Here is a 27,962-nt window from a genome sequence, read left to right as displayed (position 1 = left end):
TCTGTCACCTTGTTATTTCAAACAAGCAAACTATGGAATATCACTCTTTATTAAAATAAATAAGAGTCTATATTTGCCACACAAATGAAACATATCAAGGAAATAATGCAAAACAATTGAATTTGAGTATGTGCAATGACTTAGGCTGTAGATTTACATATTTAATATCATAGTACATAATTGCATATTACGTTCAGCAAACTATCTGTTCGCACCGCATCCTGCCTGTTACCGACTTCTGTAAATAAAATCTTATTGACAGTCAATCACACCTCATTCGTTGCCTAAAATGTGTGAAGCCCTGGGTTTGCTCCAGCACTGAAAATGGAAGCCTTTCTTGTGCTTACCCACGGCTACCTCCCAGCTCTCCCAGTAATAGATTTGGGAAGTTGTGACAGAGAATGCAGGATCCGTGCAGCCCTTCACAGAAAAAGTCTCCTGATGAATAAAAGATGTGATCTAGTACCAATCATGAATATAAATTTGATAACTTTCCAATCAAGATTTTAACTTCTCTTAGCTAGGTACAAAGGAAGGAGGAAGAAGAGAGGAGTGGGTAACAGTTGATATTTCAAGACTGGGGAATGTTCTACATTGAGAATTTTCAAATTAAAAAGAAAGCCAAGAATTCTACAGTAACTTGAACACAGTGGGTCTCATGTGTAATCTGTGAGCCAGTAAGGAGAAATTCTATAGGATTTCAGTAGACAATAAAATGGAAAAAAATAATCATTATTATTTCATATGTACAGTTTGTAATGGGCTATCCCTAAATAATATTTCATTTACTTTTTTCCCCTCAGTTTGCACAGAAGATTCTAAAATCCAATAGGCAGTTCTGCAGCAAATTGGGGAAATATCGGATGCCATTTGCTTGGGCAGTGAGGTAAGGTCCTGCTGTGTGACTCACAGAATAGAAATGAACTTACAATCTGCATTAGAAGCTATGGCTCTGAATGCCTTTGTGTCATCTGATGCCTTTCAATGAAGCCACACCTAGGGAAATAACACGGTATCATCTTCACAGATATCATGAACTCAGCAGAAACACACTTCACTTTAGCTTACACTAAAGACCCCTGCCTCGTCTCCAGTGTGGGCATGGCCAGATGTACTAGGGGAACTCACTAGTAGGAAATCAAAATCATAACTTGTTTATACCTAACTGCTCTAGTGAACACAATCCTTTATCAGCCCAGAGAGCCTAATGGACATAGATAAGGAGGAATATTGTATACCTTCCTGTGCATCTGCACGCATGCATTATGCATAGAGCTCTGCTCTGTATGAACATCCAAATGAAACCATCGTGTTGATCACTTAAGCTGTCTTTGATTTGGATGTAGATTAGTACAGACAATTATATCCCCAGCTGACTGAGGGAAATGCTGTGTGCTCAAACAGAAGACCTCTGGGGAAAATAGATTTTGCTTTTCAGATCTACTGATACATCAACTCCTAGTGTCCCTCTCTTTGCATCTTTGCATGGTATAAATCATCCTTAAAGGAGGGAAACCTTGACTTAGACTCATGGCAACAACAAAGATCAACAATGAACAAGCTGAATTGAAAGGGGTTAATTACAGGCCTAGTAGACAACACCTCACTTAGCAACTATTAATAACATTATCGCAAAGGCAGTCACTTCCATTCACAATTCAAAATGCAGAAGGAGGGCTAACCTATTGTGTATTCTTCTATTCACATAGCTCCCACAGGGAAAGACATTCAGAGAAAACCTACCAGTGTGTGTCAGAATGTCGTGGTCATTATTTAACATTAGAGACTGGTAGAAGGGATAGTGTGGAGTACAGCACCAGTAATGCAAGACAAACCCCTGTAGGGTGCAAGTACAACGTGCGTTTAGACTACCTTGTAGAAAGGGTGGGAGAGCCAGGCTGTAGAGCCTGGTAACCCAGCCCATCTGTCAAGATCAACTCTCCATCTATTGTGTCATTGAGCAAGGTTCAACTCTGGGCTCAGAGTCTCATCTGTGGCATGAAATAGCCAATCCTTGTCTCATGGGCAACATCTTCTATTAACTTCAGGTGTACAAGGATTTGGTATGAAATATGTCATGGATATTATTTTATCTCTCTGTCCCTACCTTTCTTTACAGAGATAAGTAATGGTAGACATGAAAAACATGTAATAGACGTTGTCAGTAATAATAATAATTTTTATTATTGCTGGAGGTCACTTGTGGAGTTCATATTCATGCTCTGTAACCCATTTCTTGTAAATGTAGGCCAATGAGGAGGAGTGTGAAGGATACAAGTAAGTCGTGTGACCATTATTGGCAGAAGTAACATCCTGACTCTGAAATTGTTAACAAACAGTATGGAGGACAGATGGCACCATGGTGGCTGAAAGTGTCATCAACCCTTGGGATAATTATTTCTAAGGAAATAGAGCTAGCAAAGCCACAAGCCCATGCTGGATGAGGGCTCAGTTAGTGCTTTGATTATCGTTATGGACTTGTACAAACCACCAATGATGTGTATTTACTTGAGTTTCTCTAGCAAGTGAGGAAAAGAATGGCTGATCATACAGAGACTATGGTTTTGTGGGTTCTTAGCCACAAAAAAGCTCACACAGCCATACAAAGTAGCAAGCCCTGCTCCACCTTCCAGTGCAAACATTGCTCCAGCTAAGAGTTGAAGGCTGTCAGTCACCCACATCATTCTGGAACAGTCCAGCTCCATGGCATAGGTGATGTATTGTTGGTCCTGTATATTCTCCATTGGCTTTTCCTCTATACTTTATTTCCAGCTGGCCTTAGGGCATTCAGATACCTTTGCAAGCCTGGTGGGATGAAAAGAAGGAAACTTGTCCAGGTGGGTGGGTTTGCAGGACCTCAGAAGCCTTCTCTGAGATGGTGTTCAGTGTTACAGCTCTCTTTATTCACAGGTAATAAGGGCTATATAAACACTAGGGAGTGGGTAGGGGTTTTTGAGGTGAGTGGACATTATTGGCTGGGGCTGAGGTGCTGGAATGCTTCATTTACTAGAAGAGGAATTCCAGGGGCTTGCTGGACACGTCCTTATAGAGAGAGAGGAGGTTAAACCAGGAATTTGGCCTTGATGATATTGTGACTACCTCAAGGTAAGCCAGAGGTGGAGGTCAAAAGGTTATGTGTACCATGGTGCAGGCAGACCCAGAACAGAGAGGAAGCAACCCATACACCTGGCAGTCTCAAGATGAGACTTTCTGGACAGGGCTCGACCTTATTTTTGCTCCAGGTCTGCTCCCCATGTCCCACGTCCCGCTTTGTCCCACAATTTTCTATCTTGCAGTTTGTTTCACAGCATAGCTCTGAGTGTACCCTAAAACATTTCAAAGCAACTATAGTTAAAAATAGTATTAACAGTCCCTGGGAACCAGATTTGTACCCAGCTGCTACAGTACACGCAGACCGCATTGCTATGAGCATCTAATTTGAAATTTATCCAGGATGCTCTCAGATTGGGTACCAGCTGTACTGCCACTGTGTATGAAAACGATTATCCTTCCAATTGGTGTGGAACACATACACAGAGTTGTACACACACATATACACACATTTGCACACACACATGCACACAGTCGCACACACAGCCACACCCAGTTGCATACACACACAGTTGCACACACACACACAGAGGCACCCAGGATATTTTACAACTCACAATTAGAAAAGAATGTGAATTACAAGTGTATCCTGCTGCAATTAAACTTTTCCCATACCTATCACCTGCAAGATCAGAGGGGCCCAAGGCCAGGCCAGGATCACCTCACTGATTCTTGTGCACTATCTCACTTTAACTTATAAAAGACTAACAGACAGTGCTCAATTTTCTTCAAAGTCAATCAGGACTACCACTAAAATAAATGTTCATTCTCATATCTGTATGCCTAAAGATGCTCAGGGCGGTGATATCTGAGATTCTTATCCTGTCCATGGCCCAGCAAGTGGTGGTTCGCCCCTGCTTGCATCCTGCCAGTGACAAGGCTCCTCGTACACCCTCACCATGTCCTTCTCTCTGCCTTTCTAGAGTTTTATTATTAGATAACGCATTTTCATACAGTTAAAACTGCCAGTCAACCAAAAGGTTTTGCTGCCTTATGAATTCCAGGTAAATGCCCTACCTACTTGAATATATCCTCAGTCCTTGAAGAAGTTTGGGTTTTATTTTTTTTTTACTATTACTATTATTTTAAGACAGGGTTGTCTGTGTATCTCCTTATGGCTTTGGATACCTGTCCTTTTGCTGTCTTTACTACCCCATTGCTGAGATTATAGTCCCATGTCCATGCCGGGCCCTAACAACCAGTTCGGAGTTTCGTCTGCTGTATTCACACATGCGTAGAAACGTCTAAAGCCCACATAATGGTCTGCACCTCTAGCCTTAGCCCTTGAGAGGGCGATGTACAAAGGTCAAATACAAAGCTTCATGTACACCTCACGAACAGCCATTCCAAGTGAAGGATTTCTACACGCCAACTGTGGATATGACTAAAACGCAGCTTATGGGGCACATAGATTAATAGAGTTGCAGTAATTCACTCATGGAAAAAGACTGTATTCCAGTCGAGTTTCTGACTCCCTCTTGTATTGGGAAACAAGCTGTGCTGATTTCAGTATGTGAAGTACTTGCTCAAACGGCCTTTACAGTGTTTATGCAAAAGGTAGTTTTTAAGTTAAGTGCTTTGAAATTCTTATCACATTTTAGTGTATTTAAGTCGTGGGCATGCGCACCTTGCCACGGCGGCACTCTTCTACCACACGGGGCTATAGAAACTGAACTTGGTGGACAGGCTTGGTGGTGGCCTTTACGTGCAGTTATGTTTAGTCTTCGAGTAAAACATTTTTATTCTGTCTTGCTGTTATTTCATTAAAATCTTATGAAGGAGAGATTTGTTTGATTTTTCCTCAGCTACTACTTAACAACAAGAACATCAACAAAACTGTGAGGAGACAATCTCAAGGAGTCTAAAAATACCACTCGAATACATCTCTAGCCTGTGTTCCTTTTTTTCCACATTATTTTCTACTAAATGTCTATGGCTAATATGAGTTTCAAAGCCATTCCAGCTACTTTATTGAAATATTTGATTCATTTAAATGATAAGATATTGTAGCAAAGTCCCTTAACATAGACGAAATAAAAATCCAACATTTCTCTAATGTTGAAGAAAAAGCAATTATATGGGGGCCTAATTTTTTGATGCATAATAAAGACAGGGTGGATGATGTCAGAAAACCCCATGTGAAGCAAATATTGCCTGACCTCACTTGATAACTTAGACCAAAGCGATTATGTACTTTAAGTAAGGCACTGTAATTCCAAGGGAATGGATCAGGGAGAGAAAAATGACATACATTAGCCTTAGTTCATGCAAAATGCTGACCAGTATTCCTTGCATTTATCCTTATTTCTGTCCAAAAGCTCACAAAGACAGTTTAGGAATCTGACTTTCTACAACCCTGATCATAACTTGATTCTTGGTGCACACGCATAAGTTCTAATGCTGCCACCCAGGGTACATTGGCCCTCTTTGCCTGGGTTAAGATGCCTTGGAGAAACACTTGAGTGGAGAACGTTAAGAGACAGATCAGACGGTGCAGCGTTTGCCTTGCACACAGAAGACCTGATTCTGAGCCACAGAACCAAGGTTAAAAAGACTGGACATGGTGAGGCGTGGCTGTAATCAGACCACAGAGGAAGAGGAGACAGGAGGATCCTGGAGCTCACTGAGTAACTAACCTAGAGTAGGCTCTTTGGTGAGTTTTAGGCCAGTGAAAGATCTTACCTCATAGAACAAGGTAGATAATGTGTGCTCACCGTGTGTGTGTGTGTGTGTGTGTGTGTGTGTGTGTGTGTGTGTGTGTGTGTGCGCGCGTGTGTGTGTGTACACATACGACCAGCAAAATTTCACCAACACAAATAATATTTTCTTGCTTTTCTCAACTCTCCCAATACTCCAGGGTTTTGATATGGTAAAAATGTGAGTCACCATGTAAGTGTGGTAACAGAAACTCTTTCCACTTTGGATATAGAAGTAAAAAGGAGAACTATGACAAAAATGTGTTTGTAAATAAAAACTTTGTCTACAGAGCCGCATCCTTCTATTATGATAAGTCCCTTGAATTCTTTCCATTGTAAATTGGAATGATCATTAATGATCCTCCTTTAAAACACAATTGATTAAGCAATAACAAAATATAAACCTGGGTAAACATTCCTTTCCGACAGATCTGTATTTAAGGACAACCAGGGGAACGTGGACAGGGACTCAAGATTTTCACCATTGTATAGACAAGAAAGTAACAAAATATCATCTGAGGACCTCCTAAGACTGGTATCAGACTACAGAAGGTAGGATATTCTGGACGCCCCTTTAAGTCCTTTAGACTTTCGCCAACACTGATGTCTTCTCTATATATAACAATGCCTGATGCCCTGAGTCTCAACCAACCAGATAACTCCAGAAACAAATACTTTTCTGGTATCTTCCCTTTTGTCCAAGTGCTGCCAGAACCATATAAAAGATTAGTGACATGTTGGGCCACATCATCCATCTATAGCCATGTGACAATAACCCTCACCCCTCACCCCCCCCAAAAAAAGAAACACAACTCATCTGGAAATAACATTATTTATGGTACTCGTGATTCTGTGGTTTCAGTTTGTCTCTTCCACGTATGATATTGACTGGCAGACATTAATTAGGACTGGAGAATCAACTTCTACCCCCCAGGAGCCTCTAGATGTGTTGATGCCCTTATTATACAATATATCTTACACTATTTGTCTCTAACACAGAGAGACCTTTCTTCATGTCACTCGCTCATCAGATATCCTGGTCAAAACTTGCTCCCAAGTCTTTACAGGACTCCTCAAGCCACCATGAGAAAATAAAAAAGAATTTTCCTGTGGCCTTTTAGATAGTTCCCTAAGGCATGACAAGCTGTAATCATGAGCATACAAACAGCAAAACAAACCCTGTCAACCCTCAGGTTGCCAGTCAATACGAAGAAATTATAACGGCATGTAAGAGACACCTTCAAAGCACAATGAAGTGCTGACATAAGTTAAAACTGGCATTAAGTTAAAATGTCTACTGGTGACCAGTTTCTGTGGTATAAATTAGTCATGATGACCCAAACGTGGCTCATTGAACACAAGCTTGGGAAGAGTGGTAAAGTACCTTGGGGCTCAAATATACACCATATATGAGTTCTTTTACCAAAGAATCCCTGACCAAAGCAACTTAAGAAAGGGGTTTAGTTTGGCCTGTGCTCTTAGGGCTATAGTTCTTCATGGAGCAGAAGACACCAGGTCAGGGGCAGTAGTCAACTGATCTCATCTGCAGTCAGGAAGCAAAGAGCTAACAAGGAAAGGAGGTGGCCTGTAAACTCCAATCCCAGTCCTATGTCCTCTAGGAAGACTCTACCTCCTAAAGGTTCTGCAGTTTTAAAGGGTGCCACAGGGGAGGGGCAACAAAGGAATCAACTGCCAGAGTCAAAGAGTGAACATGCATGATGACAGGAGGGGGTAGGGGGTAGCCTACACACATGTAAAGACAGTTGGTTCTTTGTTAATGCCAAGGATAAAATGCAAGCTCTCAGCACTCATAGCAAAAACTAGCTTTGTTCTCAGAAAGTCTTAAAATCCACTTCAACAATGAAATGCTCAAGCAAATTCAAATACGTCTTACTGACAAGACCATATAATTTACTGTTATACCCATCTGGTCACATGTAAATGAACTCGGAGAAAATAAGTTTAAGGTATTATTCATGATATCAGTACCCGGACTCCGCTATAATTTTGTTTTTATTTATACTAGCTTTATTTATAGGTGTTAAACTATCCAAAGGGAAAAAAAATCAATGCACTATTACTTACTGTCTATCCTTTACCCTTCTCAAAGCTCAGGATTATAGAGGATGGATTTTTCTGTGAAAATGAAAATAATACATTTTGTGTGTGTGTGTGTGTGTGTGTGTGTCTGTGTGTGTGTCTGTGTGTCTGTGTGTCTGTGTGTCTGTGTGTGTCTGATGTCCTTTCACAGAGCTGACCGGATAAGCAAAATGCAGACCATCCCTGGAAGCCTGGATATTGCTGTGGACAACATTCCCTTGGAGCAGCCAAGTATGATGCCCGTGTCGTTCGTGTCACGCTTCCTTTAGAGATCTGAGTATCTGTGTGGGAGGGCTGTTTGGTTCGTTGGTTTGTCAGTTAACGGGTTGGTCTCAAGACCTGGGTTGTCTGGGAATTCTGTCTTCCCAACTGGAATAGGAATTCATTATACCATAGGAATGTGGGGTTTGTTTGTCCACTGAGACAGACAGGGAGTTCATAATGGACACTGTAGTCTGTATAGTCTATCCTCTGTTTTACAAATATGGATTTAATATCCACCATGATGCTGAATTATTCACATAATCTTTAAAACTCTGGAGAGTCACAGGGACATCAGATTCAAGTAAACAAATAGCTGATAGTGAGAGAATCTGGATTCTGTCTCATTTCCCTGACTCAACGACAGACTGGTTCGGCCACACCACACTGCCGAAAATTGCTTTGTGTACTGGGCATGCCCATCTAAGAGACTGAAATGTTATTACACATAGTGTCTGCCTCCTCTGGAACATGACAAAAATCCTCTTTGTACTGACCTAAAATGGAGGATTTCAGGATGCAGATAGAATCAAGGTTTCCTGTAATAAATGATAACTGGGTCAAGACTTACTGACAGGGACTATTAGGCTGACCATCTATCCCGATATATGCCCACAAATCACTGTAATATAAACTATCATGAGAATTCTAACTTAAGCTCTGACCTCAAATCATGTTTACATTGATTGATGGGGAACAGCAGAGGACAAGCTATTTCCTCTACGTGACATAGGGAACGAGGCTGTACTGCCTGCAGCAAAGACAAACAACAGAAAAGAAAGCTCAATATCCCCTTTGAAGAAATGGTATGGAATTAGAGAAACTTGAGCATGTAAAATGTTTGACAGGTTCTTGATTAAATACTAGAATTTTTCTGTGGTTCCCAAGGATGCATAACCCATCACTTGTTTTCTCTGAGTCCAGGAAGATCCTCTGTAGAAAGGAAAAGCAGCAGGCCTTTTTCTCCTTCAACATAACAGTTTCTACCTCCAAACAGTGCAATGGCTGAAGTTTTGACTTAGACATTCCTAACTACCTTTTCCTCATTTTGGGGGGTATGGGGTGGGGGTTGATCTATTATTACAAAGCTAGAGTTTTAAAGGTGGTAAAACTTGAAAGGAAAGAGAAATAATAAATAATATACAGAGGCATTTGCTCTAAAAATCATTCTATATATGAAAATTGCTATTAATTCATCTGTTACTATTAGTAATAAACCCACTGAATAGTTTCTATTGTGCCATGCAATCATGTATGTATTATATTTATAACAGCAAGTGACGGTCAACAGGTCACTCTTTATCCTATAAAATCTACCTAGTATGGTCTCTATGTTCAGGAAATAATATGAAAACTATCAATCCATCTCAAATATTTGCCATGATTCTTAGCCATGAGTTTCAATACTAAATATATAGCTTTATTATCCCCAATGTCCGCATCTCATATTTTCATGCTCTTGGAACACAATACCAAATTTCCATTTTAGGTGGCTTCATGTTAAAATATGTTAAGTGTTGCTCACTTTAGAAGACCCATATTAAATGACAAACTCTTATTTTCTGATTTTTTAAGACTGTGTAACATCGTCCTTTATCCCTGTCAAGCCCTTCGACGTGATGGCTCAGTCAGAACCTACACTGGAAGTGGAAGAATTTATTTACAACTCAACAAAGCACTGTCGTCCATACAGAGTATACAAAAATCAAATTTATGTCTACCCCAAACACCTCAAGTATGATAGCCAGAAATGCTTCAACAAGGTATGACCTGTGTTTCTGAGGCACTGACTTCTCGGGCCACCAAATCTGGACCACACGAGATGTTTCTTGAACAAGCATCTACAAATAACTATGAGCTAAGACTTGAAGGAAATGCTTAGCTGGGGGTGGGTCATCCTAGAATTCACTTCAGGACCATTTAAAGAAGAATGCACTTGTAGCATCTCAGAGGGCTACACGACAGTTGCCTTATAGTTGCTCATTCTGAATCGCTTGAAAATACATGATCGTATAATGCATTAATAATCCTTTCTAAAGTCATCCTGACATAAACTTGATCTAAACTATCTTTTTTTTTTTAGTTTCTTATGATGCTTTGAAAATAGCATGCTTAGTCCTGTGCTAAGAGCATTTTTGTTTCCTTTAAAATCTCTCCAAATCCTGCTGTTTCTGAGGACCATGGATAATGTCACAAGACAATGTTGGTTATTCTACTTTTTTTTTCAGATTTAATTAGAAGCTACTTATTTTAAATCCTTATATTATTTAGGGTGTTATTTAAGAGGAAATTACCATCTCCATTATTCCCCTCATTCTAATTTCAGGCACGAAATATAACTGTGTGCATTGAATTCAAAAATTCAGATGACGATGGAGCCAAGCCCATGAAGGTGAGTCAAGGCATCTGAGGACACAGCATGAGAGGAAAGGCAAGCACCTTGCTCTTTTGCACCATGAAGGGATTTTTTTATATAAGTGTGGTTAAATGAGGAACAATTCTGGGCATTGGTTTAGATCTCCTGAAAATGTATCTGACTTTACAGCCATCACTAACTCCGTCAAAAATGCTAGACTCCCCCAGCTCTGTACTTCATGATTTGGGAAAAGGGAAGTTATTACGATGTGAAATAAATATAGTCATTCCCTATAGAGAGTCTGCCCGGTGCCCAAATTAGTTCACCCCTTGACTGTGCATGCTTGATTTGTAGCACTACATCCAGTCTGAGGTCATGCAGTCTTCACAAAAAGGCTACTATGCACTGGCCTATTGGATAATGCAGAATGTCCCCAGAGAGCTCATACTAATGTACAGACCTGTTGGCTAATGCAAGGTACCCCTATAATGCTCACATTTATGAAGCCATGTGCCCCAGAGACTCTAAAATAAGAGTCCAACTCATTGATCACATTGGTTAATCATGTCACTATTTTGACCTGTAAAACTTTAATAGGATTGCCTTTTCTAGCATTCAGACATGATATGCACTGTTTTTGTTTTCATAGTTTAATTTTAGGGGTATCACATAACAAAAAATAGCCTATAAAAATAGGGAGAAAAGCTATTTTTTAGTGAGTCTATACTCACATTTTCTAGGTCGCAATGAATCAGAGGGAGAAGGTAGAGAATAACCAGGATAATGTCTAACTAACCATACCGTTACCTCAGGCAATTTCTCAGTACCATTGGGCACAAATCATACTCAGGTTGATGCTGCCAACAAGTTTGTAGTGCTATTCCAAAGAGTGATGATGAACTTAAGAATAAGGTAGCTCCTATAGGATAAAGAGGTATTGTTCCAGATAAGCTTAAGCCACTGTGCACATCCATACGGATCAAGCTTCTCTACAGCATTAATATCAGGAAAGAAAGATTGGCATGTGACGTCACTGGTGAGCAAAGACAATGACTACATAGGAAGCTCAGCAGTCCTACCAGAGCAGGGCTCCTAATGGGGATGAACTTGGAAAGAAGGGCAACATCAGGTGTGTGGATCCCCTGCTTCATTGCATTCTCAATATTCACACAGAGATGTGGTGTGACCACATGTGAGATTAGAAGAGAGGCCCCGATCTCCAGGCCTGGGTGTCTTCTCACCTGTATGAATCCCAAAAGCCTATCCAGTCCTCTGGTTTCATCAGAGGCTGGGATGTCAAGGACTGGGTCTCTCCTATCCCTTTCACTTTCATGAGTACGAGTTGGTTTGAAGGGAACTGGCATTTAGCCAAACCTTAGAACTTTAACTCTAGACAAGAATTGGCTCCAATTCCCCAACAGGAAGTCATCCCTCGGGGCTCTGTCTTGAACACTAACTCCTATTTGTGGTAGTCAAAAGTCATACATCAAGTTGGTTCACTATTTTACCCTGGTGCTATACCTATAAGATGAATCAAGGCTTTTAAGTGGTCTGTGACGTCCCATCATATAGTATGTACAGGACAAGGTTTCAATAAAGTCCAAAGGTACCTGGATGTCATCTTGGGAAGTAATTCACAAAGTGCCTTAGTACTGTAATTGGGGACGGAGGGGTTGCCTTTTTTGAATATTTTCAGGCACTCACAATTGTTTACCTCCTAACCTTCCAAACAGTGTATTTATGGAAAACCTGGAGGGCCGCTCTTCACTTCTGCCGCTTACACAGCTGTGCTTCACCATTCTCAAAATCCAGATTTTTCTGATGAGGTAAGGATTGGGCTCCCACTGCCTCTGCCTAAAGCTCCTAGGTGAGTAGGTCAGGGAAACCTTCTCTAGACCACATTTCAGTCTAAGGACAGCCGTGTCACTTCCTTAGACTGTTAAGTGACAATGAGTACTGTAACACTGGCTGATGATGATCCTGGTTTATGTTTCAAATTCTTCCATTGAATACAAGAATGACCTTCTAAAGGGGATGGTTTTATTGTATTTTTTCCAAGGGAAACTAATGTTTTTCATTGATTTTATGCATGATTTTAATGAAGACTTTTTTAGAGAGCTATACCAGCATATCATGTTATAGGAAGAAGACTAGATGCTGTGAATAAACACTATTGCTCATACCTGTATGAACATCACTGGGCTCAGTCCTCTCACCTCATGGTTAGAAGTCTGACTTGCCCTGGAAAGCTCAACACTCTTACTATGCTCTAAACAAGCCCAATCTCCTCCATAGCCTTGCATTAACTCCACCATAGCCTTGAGAATTGGCTACTGTTATCACCTCCTATTATACAGATGAGGATACTGTAGCTCCGAGGAACCAGGGTCATGTTACTACTCAGTAACAGTCAGTATTCACACCAACCCATGTAACTCTAGGTAGAAGCTTCCTCACTTCCTATAAGTCATAACAAACATCACTGAGCTAGTGGTAAATCGCTGCACATATATTAGCTATGTTAAAAACAGCCCAAGACAAGTTTCAGTGATTAAACTCAGCTTCTAACCATAAGACTAAGATCTGAACTACTTCAACCAACTAGGATTTTATATGAATTCCTCAATCAATGCTGTAACAAATAGTACCCTTTAGTTACCTAAAACGATACACACGGTTTACAGCTCTGGTGGTCAGAGACTTGAATTGGCTGTCACATGACTGAAGTAATGGCATCACTGCAGCAGTATATCTCTGGAAATTTCTAGAGGAAGATCTGTTTCCTTACCTCGTGCAGCCTTGAAACATCTCCTAGCACCTTGGTTTGTAACTGCTCCTGCCTACTTTTATAAGAACCATGCTGGAACCAGAAATGTTGGTGGAGTATTCCCCTTACTTATATTAAACCCTAAGTCCTATTCCTAACACCACATACACCTGGATGTGGGGATCACAGCCCATAGTAGAGGTAGGAAGATCATAAACTTAAGATAACTCCTTGCTATCTAGAGACTTTGAGGCCAGCATGAGGTACATGAGATCCTTTATGAAAAGGAAGAGAAAGGAAGGAAGGAAGGAAGGAAGGAAGGAAGGAAGGAAGGAAGGAAGGAAGGAGAAAGAAGGAAGGAAAGAAGGAAGGAAAGAAAGAAAGAAAGAAAGAAAGAAAGAAAGAGGAAAAAAAAGAGAAGCAGACAGATAGACAGACAGAGTTAAGACTCGCTGGAACCACACTGTACCCTTTTGTGATATGTGGTATAATCCCATGGTCCCTACCTTAATCCATCTTTGAAGTCCCCTTTGCCTTGCATCATCAAGTATTAATGGGTTCTGGATTTTAGAACACAAGAGTCAACTTCAGGAGCCATTCTCTGTCTACCACCCCATGTTACCCATTTGTAATTTTCAAACTAATTAACAGAATTCCCTGGCCTCACCTTCGGCCTCCATATCTACTTAATGCTCTTATTTTCCCTCCATCAATCCAGGTCAGAAGGTTAAAAGAAGCTAAGGGAAAGAGTTATTATCAAATTACAGAATATTGATTGACCTTTTGACAAAACACTTGTAAAAGATGCATTTTCAGTAGATGTAAGAATTTCATAAATTGGTGTTCCCGGGGTCTCAATGCTGTTAAATCTGGCTTTTCATCTGTTTTTTTTTTTTAATATTTCCCGGAATCTCATAAAACTGATGAGCTTTCCACATGACATATAGAGTATTAATCACTTAGGGGCCTCTGCAGCACAGATTTAATACTAAGGTTTTATTTTCTTGATTACAGGAAAAAATGATTCCATTAACTTTAAAATGGGTATAAATTATCCAGTTCATTGTTATAATAAAATGTAACTGCAGGATTTTTTTTTAAGTGGGGGATTGTGAAGGCCAGTTTTATGTCAACTTGACACAAGCTAGAGTCTTTTTAGAAGAAAGACCCTTAACTGAAAAAATGCCCTTACCAGTCTTGCCTGTGAGATAGCCTATAGTACTTTCATTATTATTACTGTTGTTGTCAAATGATGTGGGAGAACTAGATCACCATGGGCAGGGCCTCCCCTGGGCTCGACATTCTGGGTACTGCAAGACAGCAGTCTGAAAAAGCCAGCAAGCAGGACTACTCCATGGTTTCTGCTTCAGTTCCTGCCTCCAGGTTCCTGCCCTGTTTGAGCTCCTTCCTGTCTTCCTTTGATAATAGATGGGGATGTAGAACTGTAAGCTTAAATAAGCCCATTCCTCCCCAAGGTGTTTTTGGTTCTGATGTTATATCACAGCAACAGAACCCTAAGAGGGGGATATGCTTGTTACTATTTGCTGGAATTCATAAGTACATGGCTATGTAGTCTCGACGTCGGTTAAGAAGTTTCCTCATGTTCTGCTTATTATTATGTATTTTCAAAATGTATATTGGTTTCTGTAGCAACCTTAGTACACTGATATAATATCTCCGCTTGTAAATCATCTGAATCCAGGGATCCTTAAACTTTATTATACACCAAAATTATCTGGAGTACTGTGGAACAGAGGGTAGGGTACTCAGCATGTCCAGGATAGACCTGAGATTTTATGGTTCCAGGTGATACCAATGTTAACATGGTAGGGACCACACTTAGTACTCTTCAGTCTTAAGTCCTTGCTTAAAGAGAATGGGAATAACTAGCCAGATGCACAAGACACCTAATTAATCATCTATGGGTATTGGCTATCACTTGACTTAACTGTTCTCAGAACAACGAAATGATTCATATAAAGCTAAGGGCAGGCTACTCTTCTTTAAGGCTGTTGTCTCCTTCTGATGTTAAGCACATTGTTTTAATCTCAATCCAAATGTGATGTCTTTCATTGAAGGTGAAAATTGAGCTACCAACACAACTCCATGGCAAACACCACCTTTTGTTCTCGTTTTACCACATCACGTGTGACATCAATGCCAAAGCCAACGCCAAAAAGAAAGAGGCTCTGGAGACGTCAGGTACTTACAAGAAGTGACCTGAAGTAGTTGAACTTGAGTTGGAGACCATTTTGAAAAGATGCAATTCATTGATTCTTAAATAAGTTAATGCTTAGAGTGACACATGCAGATTTGTACGTCTTTGCTTTGAGGTTTGTGTTCAAAGCTTTTCTCCCTGCTGTTTCTTTGCAGTGGGGTATGCTTGGCTTCCTCTGATGAAACATGACCAAATCGCTTCTCAGGAGTACAACATCCCGATAGCAACAACCCTGCCTCCTAATTATTTAAGCATTCAAGATCCTGCAAGTGCAAAGGTATTGAGTAGCATATAGTTTACAAGAAAAGTATTTTAAAAACCAACCATGAAAATGGCTATCTTTTTTCTCTGCTGCTTAAACTAACGAGATAGAGTGTGTCCGTTGTATTTATGACGTGAACATACAATAAACAATACAACTCTTATTTTATTTATGGCCACTAAAAATGAACCATTAAAAGATTGACTCCGTGGAAGTGTATCATGCTCATCTCCATAACCTCCCGGTGACCTGCACGTTTGCTCATCTCTAGAGCAGTGTGGCAATAATAGCTCAGAACAGCAAATTAGCACAAACCATTTTTAAGTTGATTCCTTTATCTCAGTGTGTCAGTGATGGCGGCAAACTCTTTCTTACAGCATGGTGGAAGTGACATCAAATGGGTCGACGGTGGCAAACCACTCTTCAAAGTGTCAACATTTGTTGTATCAACAGTGAACACTCAAGTAAGTACCATGTCCTACAATAGAGGCATAGACTATGATGTAAAACCTGATGGTGACTCCTGCATTACAAGGGGAAATGTGCTTTCTCATGAGTTGTCAATGGACAGGGGGCTGAACTTGCCAAGCATGAGAATGAGAGCATAATCTCTGAATGACCCCTACGGTCACCCAGACCTTAGTACAACTGTCACTTGTCCTGAGGCTTCCTGGTTCCTTGAACCTGCAAGCAACACTAGGCTGTCCTGTCACCTACCCAAATGGCATCTTGCTTTTATTGTGAAGTACTTCCCGAGTTGTGAGTAAACCAGTGCATGTGGAAGCTGGTCCCCTTGCCATGACAGACAGCCCACTGCTGACGTGGTCTTGTCTGCCCTGCTTTTCTTCTGTCAAAAAGGCCTACCAAGGGCCTGACACACATTCAGCTTTTAATAACTAACCAAGGACAAATATATAAAAACATATCTAAGGGAGAAATGACCTTCTCTAATTAAGAAAAGAACCATACCCAGGAAACAGAAATGTGACATTCAAATGCAGGAGAGGAGTCTGTATCAGATGCCCATCTAGGATGTGCAGCTGAAGAAACAGGACAAATATATTCTCAACCTCAAATTGTCTCTCACTTCCTGACCACATAGCTCAGCTCAGAAGTTGGAGAGATTCTAAGCATATTTCAACAGATAAGAAACAAAGTTTCATGGGGTTTATGTCACAGTTTTGGTTGTGTCATAATACTAGGCTGATGCAGATACACCGAGCCTGGAGCTATCCCTAGGCGTCCCACAACACACTGTCCTGTGTGTAAATAATACACGGTCCTGTGTGTCATTGAATATGGAAGAGAGATATATAAAGTTCTTCCAAATGTGGACCGGAAAAATAAGGGATATTGAAAAGAAAGGAAGAAAGAGATAAGGGGAGGGAGGGAAGAAAGGGTGGAAGAAAAAGAAAAATGAGAAGCAGGCCAGGAAAAGAGGGAGGGAGGGGAAGGAGGGAGGGGGGAGGGAATGAAGGGAAGGAAGGAAGGATGAGGGGAGGGAAGGAAGGAGGGAGGGATGGAGGGAAGGAGGGAGGGAGGAAGGGAAGGAAGGAGGGAGGGAGGGAGAAAGGGAAGAAGCAGGCAGGGAGGGAGAGGAGTGGAGGAGGGAGGGAGAAAGTGAATGAGGGAGGGAGGGAGAAAGTGAATGAGGGAGGGAGGGAGAAAAGGAGAGAGGGAGAATACAGCCAAGCCAGCCAGGAGATGCCATCCTCTAGCCAGGGCTATTTGGCCCACAGAGAGGAGGGAGCAGGGGATACGCAGCGTGTGAGTGGGCATCCTCATGTAGAGTGTGTGGTTCAGACAGGGCCTTCAGATGACCCCTCTGTCTATGGCAGAGGAGGGCTCCAACGTCTGATTTCATGAGGAGATACTGCTTGCAAGTGCTTGCCCTTGGCGCTGAGTTTGTGTGTCATCGCAAGTTAACACTTCTTTTGCCTTTGCAGGACCCACATGTGAATGCATTTTTCCGTCAGTGCCAAAAAAGAGAAAAAGACATGTCTCAGTCCCCTACCTCGAGTTTTGTCCGCGCCTGTAAGGTAACATGTCATTCAGATTCATTGGTTTCCAAGAAAAAAAAAACAAAACAAAACAGGCAAAGAAAACTTATTTCTCACTGAATAGCAAGCTAAGATGTGGTTATTGTTCAGACCTTTCAAAGACCTTGCAGTTCAGGGAGCAAATTATTTTTACTTCAGTTTCTACATGATTCCGTTATATAAAAGGGAAGAGAGGTAAAGATCAGCTTTTATTATCCAAAACAAAGATAATTGGAAATTCGTGTGTATTTACCATTGCTAAGTAAGCAGAGAGTCCCTTCAACATGACCTACACCTTCCACCACAGTGAAGCAGGGAAAGGCCAGAAGAAGGGGGGCTAAGGTCTTCACGTCACACCCCTGAAAGCACCTGCAGACTGTGCTGGGCTGTCCCTCTCTTTAGCTGTCTGTTTCTTCCTGCAGAACTTGCTGAATGTGGACAAGATCCACTCAATCATGAGTTTCCTGCCTATCATCCTGAACCAGCTCTTCAAAATTCTAGTGCAGAACGAGGAAGATGAAATCACTGGGACCGTCACCAGGTATCCATAGCAACACTGGGAGGAGGGGACAGAGTGGGTAGCCTTTGGTCTCACGGAACCCTGATGACATGATTCTAACTAGATAGCCACATATGTGTGTGTTTCATGTGAACATGTTTTTCAGATTTAAGCATTTCTCACACTCTAATCCTTATTTTCTGGTCACTATCTATTATCATTAGTGGAATGCTAGGTGCTTTTCTTTTGTGTTTTTAAATATTTTTATTTTGAGATAACTGTAGATTCATAAGCCATTGAAAGGAATAATATGGAGAGAATAAGTGTCCTTATTACTTACTCTCCCCCCATTGGCAACATGCACACACACAGAGAGACACACACACACACATACACACACACACACACACACACACACACACACACACCCCTATCTGTGTATATACAAAATTTTACAATATGTAATCACTTGGCATTAGCTTTTTTGCTCATCACAAAAGAAGATTCAAGTGTCTCTCTGTGACTAGGTCATTTCTTTTCATGGCTGAGAAATATCTTATGTGAATTGTACCACAGTGTGTTTAAGGAATCATTTGTTGAAAGACATCTGAACTTTTCTCCATTTGGGAACTATACTGAATGAAGTTATCATAAATATTCATATATAATTCTATATAAACATAACCCTAATGCATTACTAATGACGTGAATCCTACGCCTTGGCTGTATAGCTCGTTACCTGAGTGATGGATTTGTTCTTTTTAAAAACTGCTAAAATATTTACCAGGACAGTTATATCATTTCATAATCCCACTGAAGTTTATAATTTCTTTTGTGTTAAATTTGGTCATACCATATTCTTTCAATATCACTCATGAGTCTAATCATGAACTCAGAATTTTGATTTATATTGCTGTAAATCAATAATTTAATCACATAATTGTTTTTAAAATGACCATAGCATTATGGAAAAAAATCAGAGCTAGTGTTGAAATGTTGACTGTATCTTCCCTGTTCAGATGTGTGTGTGTGTGTGTGTGTGTGTGTGTAGGTAGATAAATATAGATACAAATATGTGTATATACATATATCTCTGTATTTACAATGAAGGCTTTTCCAGCCCAAAGAGATTGTTTTTGAGTTCACTGTAGCTCTCTTCAAACTCTCATTACAGATAGTTCTAAGAACTCAGGACCTTAAAAATCACTATCACTTCCAGAAACCTTGTTTTAATAAAACCCTGAGTTCTGGAAATTTTAAAAATCACTATCAGTTCCAAACCTCAGTTCTGGACCCAGATTGCCATCAACTACTGTCCTTTTCAGTTGAGTGTGTATGTTGATGTTGATTTTTAAATATTGCAACTTCTAGATCTGTTGTAATTTCTGAGCTCGCCCAAAGCTCTCCAACCACGCAGCATCTGTTCATGTTTGTATGAAAAAGTACCAATGTTCCACTGCTACATGAAACTCTAGCCCTGCTAATGAGGGAGATATCTAGCTTAACCTAATCTTTTTTTCCAAAAATAGGTCTTCCGCTCTCAGGTTGGAAGATGAGCCCTTTAAAATGGAATATGATCATTAATCAGAGCCTAATTGGGTACTTAAAAATGATCCCTTTTCCAGGAAGACAATGTCAGCAAGTGCAGAGACCACACGTGGTACATTCAGCTCAGACACAATGTCTCCAGATACTGCATGCTAAGACCGTAGTCCTTGGAATGTTTCTGGTTGGAAATGGCTCCCAGGTGATAGAAATATATCAAGTGCCCTCTACTGGAGAGTGAGGAAGGAATAAGAAGAGTGTGAATTAACTAATTCATTCAGTCATTCGTCCACTCGCTCATTCATGAAATACCCCTACCCCATTTCCACACATGTCTAATTAAGACAAAGTGCTGTCTGTGTGCCTTCAGCCAGGTCACTGAACATCCATGCTTTTCCAGGGTTCTGGCTGACATCGTGGCCAAGTGTCATGAGGAGCAACTAGACCATTCTGTCCAGTCATACATTAAGGTAAGGAGTACCATTAGGCCCCTGATCATACCCCCTGTGCTGTGTGGCTTGTCTCATTTCCTGTCTGCACTAAGTGGGAGGTTCTCACTCTGATGTTTTATGGCGCCCACCACAGTCAGACACAAGTTCACTTTAGTAGAATTTCATTTCTTTGAATTGATGGACTAGCTGTATTGCTTACATGTAAAACTGCTCTGTGTGTGTGTGTGTGTGTGTGTGTGTGTGTGTGTGTGTGTGTGGGGAGAAAGAGAGAGAGAGAGAGAGAGAGAGAGAGAGAGAGAGAGAGAAAGAGAGAGAGAGAGAGACCATATTGATGTGGGAATGGTGGAAAGAAAAGAACAGAGGAGAAAGCTAAAATAGTGCTCCTTTGAGGTTGATGTTAGAAATGTATGAAATTTCTGGGCCAATTAAGGAAGACTTCTGTGGGTTTGTTGAGCGCTCTATGTTTTTTCTGCAATGTTTTCTTAGCTCTTTTTATTGTTTTTCTCAGGCGTTATTTCATTTCCCCAGTTACTGTATATTTGTACCTGCTTCTGGTATGTTGAGTCCTTTATCTTCTGTCATGAACCATTTGCCCATCTCATTAGTGTGCACTGCTTCCTCAGTGTCCCTTGTCAAGTGTCCACTTGGAGAGGTTCTCTTCTCATTTTCAGTTGGCTGGGAATTGGTGCCAGTGAACTTGGGATGATGTTTGTACACTCACTGATACCTCTGCTACAAACATCCTTCCACTGAATACACAGAAGCAACCCAATCCAAAGGCAGAGACAAGAATCCTAAATCACGTTATAAGACCTCCAAAACTTACAGTACTATTTTGTCCATACAGACTAGATCTTTGGAGTTGTTGATTTTTAACGCAAATACATTCAAGTCATATATGGTGATAAACACAGACTTGTGCATTCTTAATGTCTAGAAATGCAACTGGAGAAGAACTGGGGCCCTTTGTGCTCAAAAATTCTTTTTAATAATAACTGGGGTGGTAGAAATGTTGCTACAAAAAGAAGCTAGAAATCTCATTCTGGAATGAACCAGTCAGATCTACCTGTAAGGATTCCTATCTATGTATTTTCTGCCAGAAATGTTGGATGTCTTCCCCCAAGTACCAAACCATGAAAATACCCTGACTGTAGAAATATTCATTTCACGACAACTTCCCTGCGATATAATTTTATCTGCTAGGACCTTGACTTCAATTGCTAAAAGCTAATTCCACCAACAGATACCCTATAGTTTACTCTCTGTTTAAGAGAGGGGTGTCATTTACTTTGTTGATGGATTGAAATGTGTATGTATTTGCCAGTGGAATTATCTTCTCAATACTTATCCTTTTTATTTCATGCACAAAGAAGCCATATAGAATAAAATGATTCCTTGAATCATTGTACTTCATTCCAGCAACTCTATTTCAAGTTTAGTGTCAACATCTCATCCAAATGGAATTGTTTCAAAATATATTAAGAACTTCAGCTGTTGGGGACATCACCAAGGCCAGACACCTGTGAGAACCTCAGATGCTTGGACTCTTACTCTGTGGTCCTCTTGGAAATGTATCTTGGAATGGGCTTCAATCCCAACCAAGAAAAGACAAAATACCTTGGCAGGATTGTCTCACTCTGCAATACCGTAGAGTGGTGGTTTATCTCTTTTGCTCTAAAGTAGTTCAACTCCAGAAATATTCATACATGAAATGCCAGTTTGATGATTCCTAAGGATTTTTTAGACTTTATTTTCAAATAAGCAAACACTTCCTATTAAGTTATTACTACAGAAAAATCCCTAAACTAAGACATGAGAGACTAGAGTCTAGGCAGTGACATGTCCTGACAAGTGAGATACAAAAGGAAGTGGCTAGACATCTCAGGAAGTAGATAGAAATCAGGAACCTCAGTTTTCTCCTCTGATACACAAGAGGAGACAGATCAGATGAGGATCCAGCTGTGTGGTTCTGTGATCAGACCCCTGCTGAGTTAAATGGGTGACAGCCTGACCTTGAGCTCAGAGTCTGAATTTATTCTTACCATAGATGTAGGGAGGCATTTAACATATAGATATATATTAAGTCCCACCCCTAGGAATATTGTTAAAAAAGAAAAAAAGAACCTGATGGGCTGATTTCAAGACATGCTTGAATATCCTTGGGTGGTATCATTGTAATTTATATTAATTCACAAGTAAACAAAAAAAAACCATTTCAAGTTCAGTGGTACTAAGTGCTGCTAACTCACTCCATTCACAGTATCAAATCACACACATACACCATGTCCTTTTCAAAGATGTGCAACTAAGTCGATCTAATTAAGTGCCATGCTTCACAGGGGTTTGTAGCACTGTCAATTCTGAGAATCAAGTTTACAATGTAAGAATATTCCAGCTCCATTTGCAATGAATTACCCTGCAGGCTAAGTAACTGCATTGAGTTAGAGAGTTGGTAGTAAGCTTGTCTGCATATGAAGCACAATGCTTAAGGAAAATTAATCACCTTAGTTATAGCTGGTTTTACGAGTCCATTAGTTTGGTTTTTTTTTTTGTCTCCCCTTTGAGAAGAGTGTCAAACCTCAGTCCCTAAGGTTTGCTGATGGGCTTTAAAATACCATGAAAAGGTTAGAGATCCAAAAGTAAATGTACCAGTCTCTCGTCTACCTTCCCTCTCCATTGTAATCTAATTTAAATTGTGAATATCGTGAAGGCGATACCTTTTCTTGAGGTAAACCCAACTCCTAAACAAACCACTGTAGTCCAGTATGAAGCATTTTGTTTTCAAAATGTGTTTGTTGATATATGCGTGTTCTTAAAATATATGAAGAGATAAAGAAAAGTATTACCAATATGATCCTTGGAGAGAAGGCGAGAAAAGTAAGCAGCATTTGTTATATTGCTGATGACTGATGTTTGTCAACCTCTTTATAGCTGTGTCTAAGCACAGGATGGTAGAACCTGGGCTTGTGGGGGACTCACCTCCTTACCTCTGGAAAGCACTTGCTTCCCCACTTGGCTATTTGAGTGGGTGCTCTACCCTTTCAGGATGAAGAATTGCTACCATGCCACCTGTTGCCAGTGGAAGGGAAGAGAAGGGGAGAGTGTCCTAAGTAGGTGGGTCCGAGCCCTCCATGATTCTTTGAACCTGCTCACTGGCTCTCTGGCCCTTTCTCTTGATTTCTACAAAAAGAGTGCCAAGAAGAGCCTAGGTGAGCAAGGCCCTACTTCTGCAAAGACCCCAAATAGGAGTAAATATGTCCTCTCTTATATCATCAGGCCTCCACTGACTCCATGATGAAAGCAGACACAAGCAGTTGATTATGAGAAATGAGTTATTTCATAGAATAATCTTTGAAGCTTTCTATAGGTAAATAACCTCTTTCACTGTTTGGGTTTTCTTCAGTTTGTATTCAAGACTAGGTCCTACAAAGAGAGAACGATACATGAGGAATTGGCTAAAAATCTGAGTGATCTTTTGAAGTCAAATGATTCAACAATAGTCAAGCATGTTCTAAAGGTAATTCTCTTCATAATCGTGGATAAGTGTACAAGCAATGGGTTCAGACCTCTTATCACAAGAAGGTGATAGGACTTGCTGATTTCCACAAGTCATTTTCCTTCTAGTTTCTGACATAGGTTTCATATCAAAGTTTAATTCTATCAAGCTATCAAGTAAAAGCAGAGGTTTATATCAACAGAACAGAGAGGATTGGTTGCAGCCACGGTAAGTGCTCTGATCTAAAGGCAGAATGAATTACTCTTAAAAATTATCTAGGACATTCACAAATAGTAAATATATCACAAAGCTTGGGCAGCGAGTTACAGGAGGGGAAATACTTAGGAATGGATCGTAATGGTACATTCACAGGTGCACTGACAATAGAGAGTGAGCGAAAGCCAGTTTTGAGTCTCAAATTGGAACGTGCTGGGACATGAAGAAGAGACCATGGATAAAAACTATAAAACAATGTGTATGGAACCCTGAATTTAGATACAAGCTTCTTGTCTACTATAACTTTAAAAGTTCATCCAATTAGATCCCAGGGATTAGCAAACATCTAGAAACGCAATTTAATATTATAAGCCATCCACGAAAGTTCACAAAAATCTTAATTCTGAGAACCCAGCACTTTATGTTTTAAACATCCTTTGAGTATAGTCATTTATTCATTTGATATTTGTCAGGAATCTACCTTAAAGCAGTCAGACTAGCAGACATTTGGGATGCATTAGAGCAATGACTAAAATCCATGTCCTTGAGAGCTTACATTATACTGCGGGAGTATTGAAATAATTTAACACACACACACACACACACACACACACACACACAATTATACATCTGCAAATAGAATGGGAAAATAAAGCACAGAGCAGTAGGTAAGAGGAATGAGCATGCTGAGAAGAAGAAGTGAGATTTGCACCTCTACTAGGGTAGGCAGGTGACAAGATGGAGAAAGGGGCACTTGAGAAGAAGGCATGAAGGAGGTCAGGGAGCTGTCCATGGGGCCGTTACAGTAGAGCATTGCATGTGCAGGAAAGGCCTTTACAATTCAGTGAGGTTGTAGCACAACTCTGGGTCTGGGACAACCAGTGTGTACAAGGATGGAAGGAGTTTAAATAAAGAGAAACCATGAGCAGCCTCGGATGACTGTGGACCACCATGAGAGTAGAGAGCATCTGTTAATTCATAAACCAATGGCAAAATGTTTGTCAGAATAACTAAGAGTGCAGTTTGGGGTGATATTGGTGATGGAGATGGTTTCTGTATGCCTTAGATTCTTTAAATGGTCTTAATGGTGTGGGCTTCACTTCCAGTATCAAGCAGACACTTTCACCTTTAGTGAAGTGACCTTCATTAAGCCGAGACTACTTCTTCACAAGGGACATTACCTTCCTCCCCTTCACCTAACCTCAGAATTGAAGGTGATGTTTCACAATAGTTGCCACAGTACCACACCAGCCAAAAACTTGATGTGGTTCAAATGCCCTCTGGTAGCAGAGCAAACAGGTTCATACTCATTCTCTATGTCATGTGGCGATGAGATGTTACTCCATGCTAATGACTCTCCACAAATGAGACTCTAGTGTGTTGAATTTAAAAGGAAGTCTCAGGATACAGGCTTAAGAATAGCAATTCTTATGTGGAGTTCAGTGATTTGAAAATAAAATACTTATTGTATAAGTATTAGTGGGTTGATGATTAGGACAAAACAGAGCCTGATGGTGAGCCTGCCACAAAAGCTCCAATCTAGTTTTGTAAACTTAAGTGTAACAGAGTATCTCGCGAATCACTTTTTCATGAACAGATGCTCAGAAAGTCATCTCAAGTAAATTGTTGACTTTTTACCATAATTTTTATAGTATTAAAAATCGAAGTATATGACATGAACTATTACAATTATAACTTTGATAAAGGTTAAGGTAACAGAAAATGTGCTATTTCCCTGGTCCATTTAACTTATTCATTTGCTTTTAAGATTGAAAAAATGTGTAACAGTATTCTATTGTAAAGGTCATAATTATCATTATTTTGCCATAGATTAATAAATCTTTCATTGTCTTTTCTCCCCTGTAGCATTCTTGGTTCTTCTTTGCCATTATTCTAAAATCAATGGCACAGCACTTGATTGACACCGATAAAATTCAGGTAAGATCCTAGGTAATATAGCAATGTAATATCATCCAACAATTACACTAATGAAAGTGTTCTCATTAGTTCCACATTTATTGGCTGTGTAAAACCTTAGCAATTTGTGTTAATTGCTTTTTACGTGCAAGAAATGATCATGAATGTTAATACAGCCCATTCAGAAGCAGATACCAAGACAAAAATGACAAATGCAAAGATCTATGGAGAAAACTTAACGTAAAGGACAAACAGGACTGGAAATACAAGGGAGGCAGGTTTGATAGCTATGAGAGAAAACAGAAAGGGAGGAGAAGTTGGTTAAAATTAGCTTGGCAGTGAAGAAGCTTTCAGCCTGGCCAATGAGTCATCTGGAAGCAAAGAATGTTCATTGGAGGCATTATGCTCTGCACAGGTCCTGCTGGCCAGCCTCAGTCAGCTCCATCATGGAATGGAAGCAGCTTGAGATACTGTGGGATTAACTCCAGCTCCTGCTACAGCAGCTGGTCTCCTCAGAAGCCTGCCTACCTGAGCTTATCATCCCCTTCCTCTATAATCTAGGTCTACTTACCCTAGCTCACAGCTGGAAAGGTCTTGGTGACCCACCAGAGAGTGTGACCCAGACCCTCCTTCCAGGGTGCTCTGGATCTCTGATAACCTGACTTTACTGCAGCCAGGCCTGCTGTGTGTCATCTCACACAATCACAATCAGGTAACGAGGACCCAACCATGAGCACCCAAGAAAATAACATAAGTTCTCATAGACATCACATTTAGATAAAGCTAGAGAGGTGCTCTAAGACTCTGCCCACCAGCAGCCCAGGAGTACAGTATTGCATTGACAGATGGCCATGGTAAGGATCGCTGACATTGTTCTGACTTGCCTTCCTAGTGGATGTTAGGCAGTGCTAGAGTTCTCTCTGACATCCTTACAAGAGAGTTTCAAACAATGAGTTCCACACTCAGTGTTGATCTAAATACCTGTACCTTCTATATGAACCTCATACCTAAGACCAGGTAATGACTTTAAGGTGGTTCTTTCACACACACACACACACACACACACACACACACACAACACAAACACAAGCATACATGCACACACACATACATGCATGCGCACACACACACACACCATCCATCTATTTGTTACCAGAACTTTAGTCAAGGATCTTCAGTGTCTGTAAGTATGCGCTCTTAACAGGATATACATGAGAGTGATTTCAGTTTCTAGGTAGGAATGCTATGTAGACCTTCTGTCCAGTGATGCTTCAAGTGTGTGAGCATCTCCCTCTCTCCAGCACACAGAGCTTTGGTGAATGTCCATAAGGCCTCTAGAGAAAAATTGTAGAGTCATTGCTGCACATAAGTTACTTAGTACACTTTTGGAGGCTTTCCTCTAATTTAATTTCCTCTTTGATTCATATGTATTGAATGTAGAAGTTAACTCTGATCAGAAACAAGATTGCATCTACTTAATGGGATAGACCCCTTGATCTTCCACTTGTCTGGCCCTAACTTCCTTGTGCATGTCAGTTACCACCATAGGTCAGCTCCTATGTATTTCATACATCATTATTCAACTCTATGGGTCCCTCTGAGTCAAGCCTCTTTGGATATACCTCTTCCTTTAGCACTAATCACAACACTCTAGCCAAGCACATCCCGTGGCCTCAGTTACTAGGGTGACTCATTATCCTCATGGCCCTTAATGATTCAGTCCTGCTTCTGCTACCGCCAGACACAAGACACCATGGAACATCACAGTGATGGTACTACCAGCACCTTGTTGGTGGCTTGGGGTCATTGGAGTATTTATTGTGCTTTCCTGTGCAACATCAGGTTCTAATGGGCACAATGGTCTCAATTAATAGCAATTCCTACAGGTATACCTTCTTCTATGTCTTTATGCCAGCCTTTATCCTCTGTCTGCTACAGTGGCTAAGACAATTACAATTTGACTTCAGGTGACTTATATCCATTTCTAGGATCCGAAAAACATCAATTCCTACAGAAAGCTACCTATC

General features: G+C 40.5%; 1 protein-coding gene across 1 annotated transcript in view; it reads left to right on the top strand.

Annotated features, from left to right (window-relative positions):
* Positions 1 to 27,962, top strand: part of Dock10 (dedicator of cytokinesis 10) — a 249,623-nt gene that overhangs the window by 163,844 nt on the left and 57,817 nt on the right. The window contains exons 14-27 of the mRNA XM_032901452.1: positions 804 to 886; positions 6,237 to 6,359; positions 8,059 to 8,138; positions 9,744 to 9,931; positions 10,495 to 10,560; positions 12,258 to 12,350; positions 15,370 to 15,493; positions 15,665 to 15,786; positions 16,149 to 16,235; positions 17,718 to 17,810; positions 18,233 to 18,351; positions 20,255 to 20,324; positions 23,710 to 23,823; positions 25,885 to 25,956. Of these exons, the coding sequence (XP_032757343.1) occupies positions 804 to 886; positions 6,237 to 6,359; positions 8,059 to 8,138; positions 9,744 to 9,931; positions 10,495 to 10,560; positions 12,258 to 12,350; positions 15,370 to 15,493; positions 15,665 to 15,786; positions 16,149 to 16,235; positions 17,718 to 17,810; positions 18,233 to 18,351; positions 20,255 to 20,324; positions 23,710 to 23,823; positions 25,885 to 25,956 (1,434 nt within the window). The remainder of the gene's footprint in view (positions 1 to 803; positions 887 to 6,236; positions 6,360 to 8,058; positions 8,139 to 9,743; positions 9,932 to 10,494; positions 10,561 to 12,257; positions 12,351 to 15,369; positions 15,494 to 15,664; positions 15,787 to 16,148; positions 16,236 to 17,717; positions 17,811 to 18,232; positions 18,352 to 20,254; positions 20,325 to 23,709; positions 23,824 to 25,884; positions 25,957 to 27,962) is intronic.

The sequence above is a fragment of the Rattus rattus genome, chromosome 4, assembly GCF_011064425.1.
Source record: "Rattus rattus isolate New Zealand chromosome 4, Rrattus_CSIRO_v1, whole genome shotgun sequence".
Lineage (NCBI taxonomy): Eukaryota > Metazoa > Chordata > Mammalia > Rodentia > Muridae > Rattus > Rattus rattus.
The sequence above is the reverse complement of the archived record's forward strand: the minus strand, read 5'-3'. Positions and strand labels throughout refer to the sequence as shown.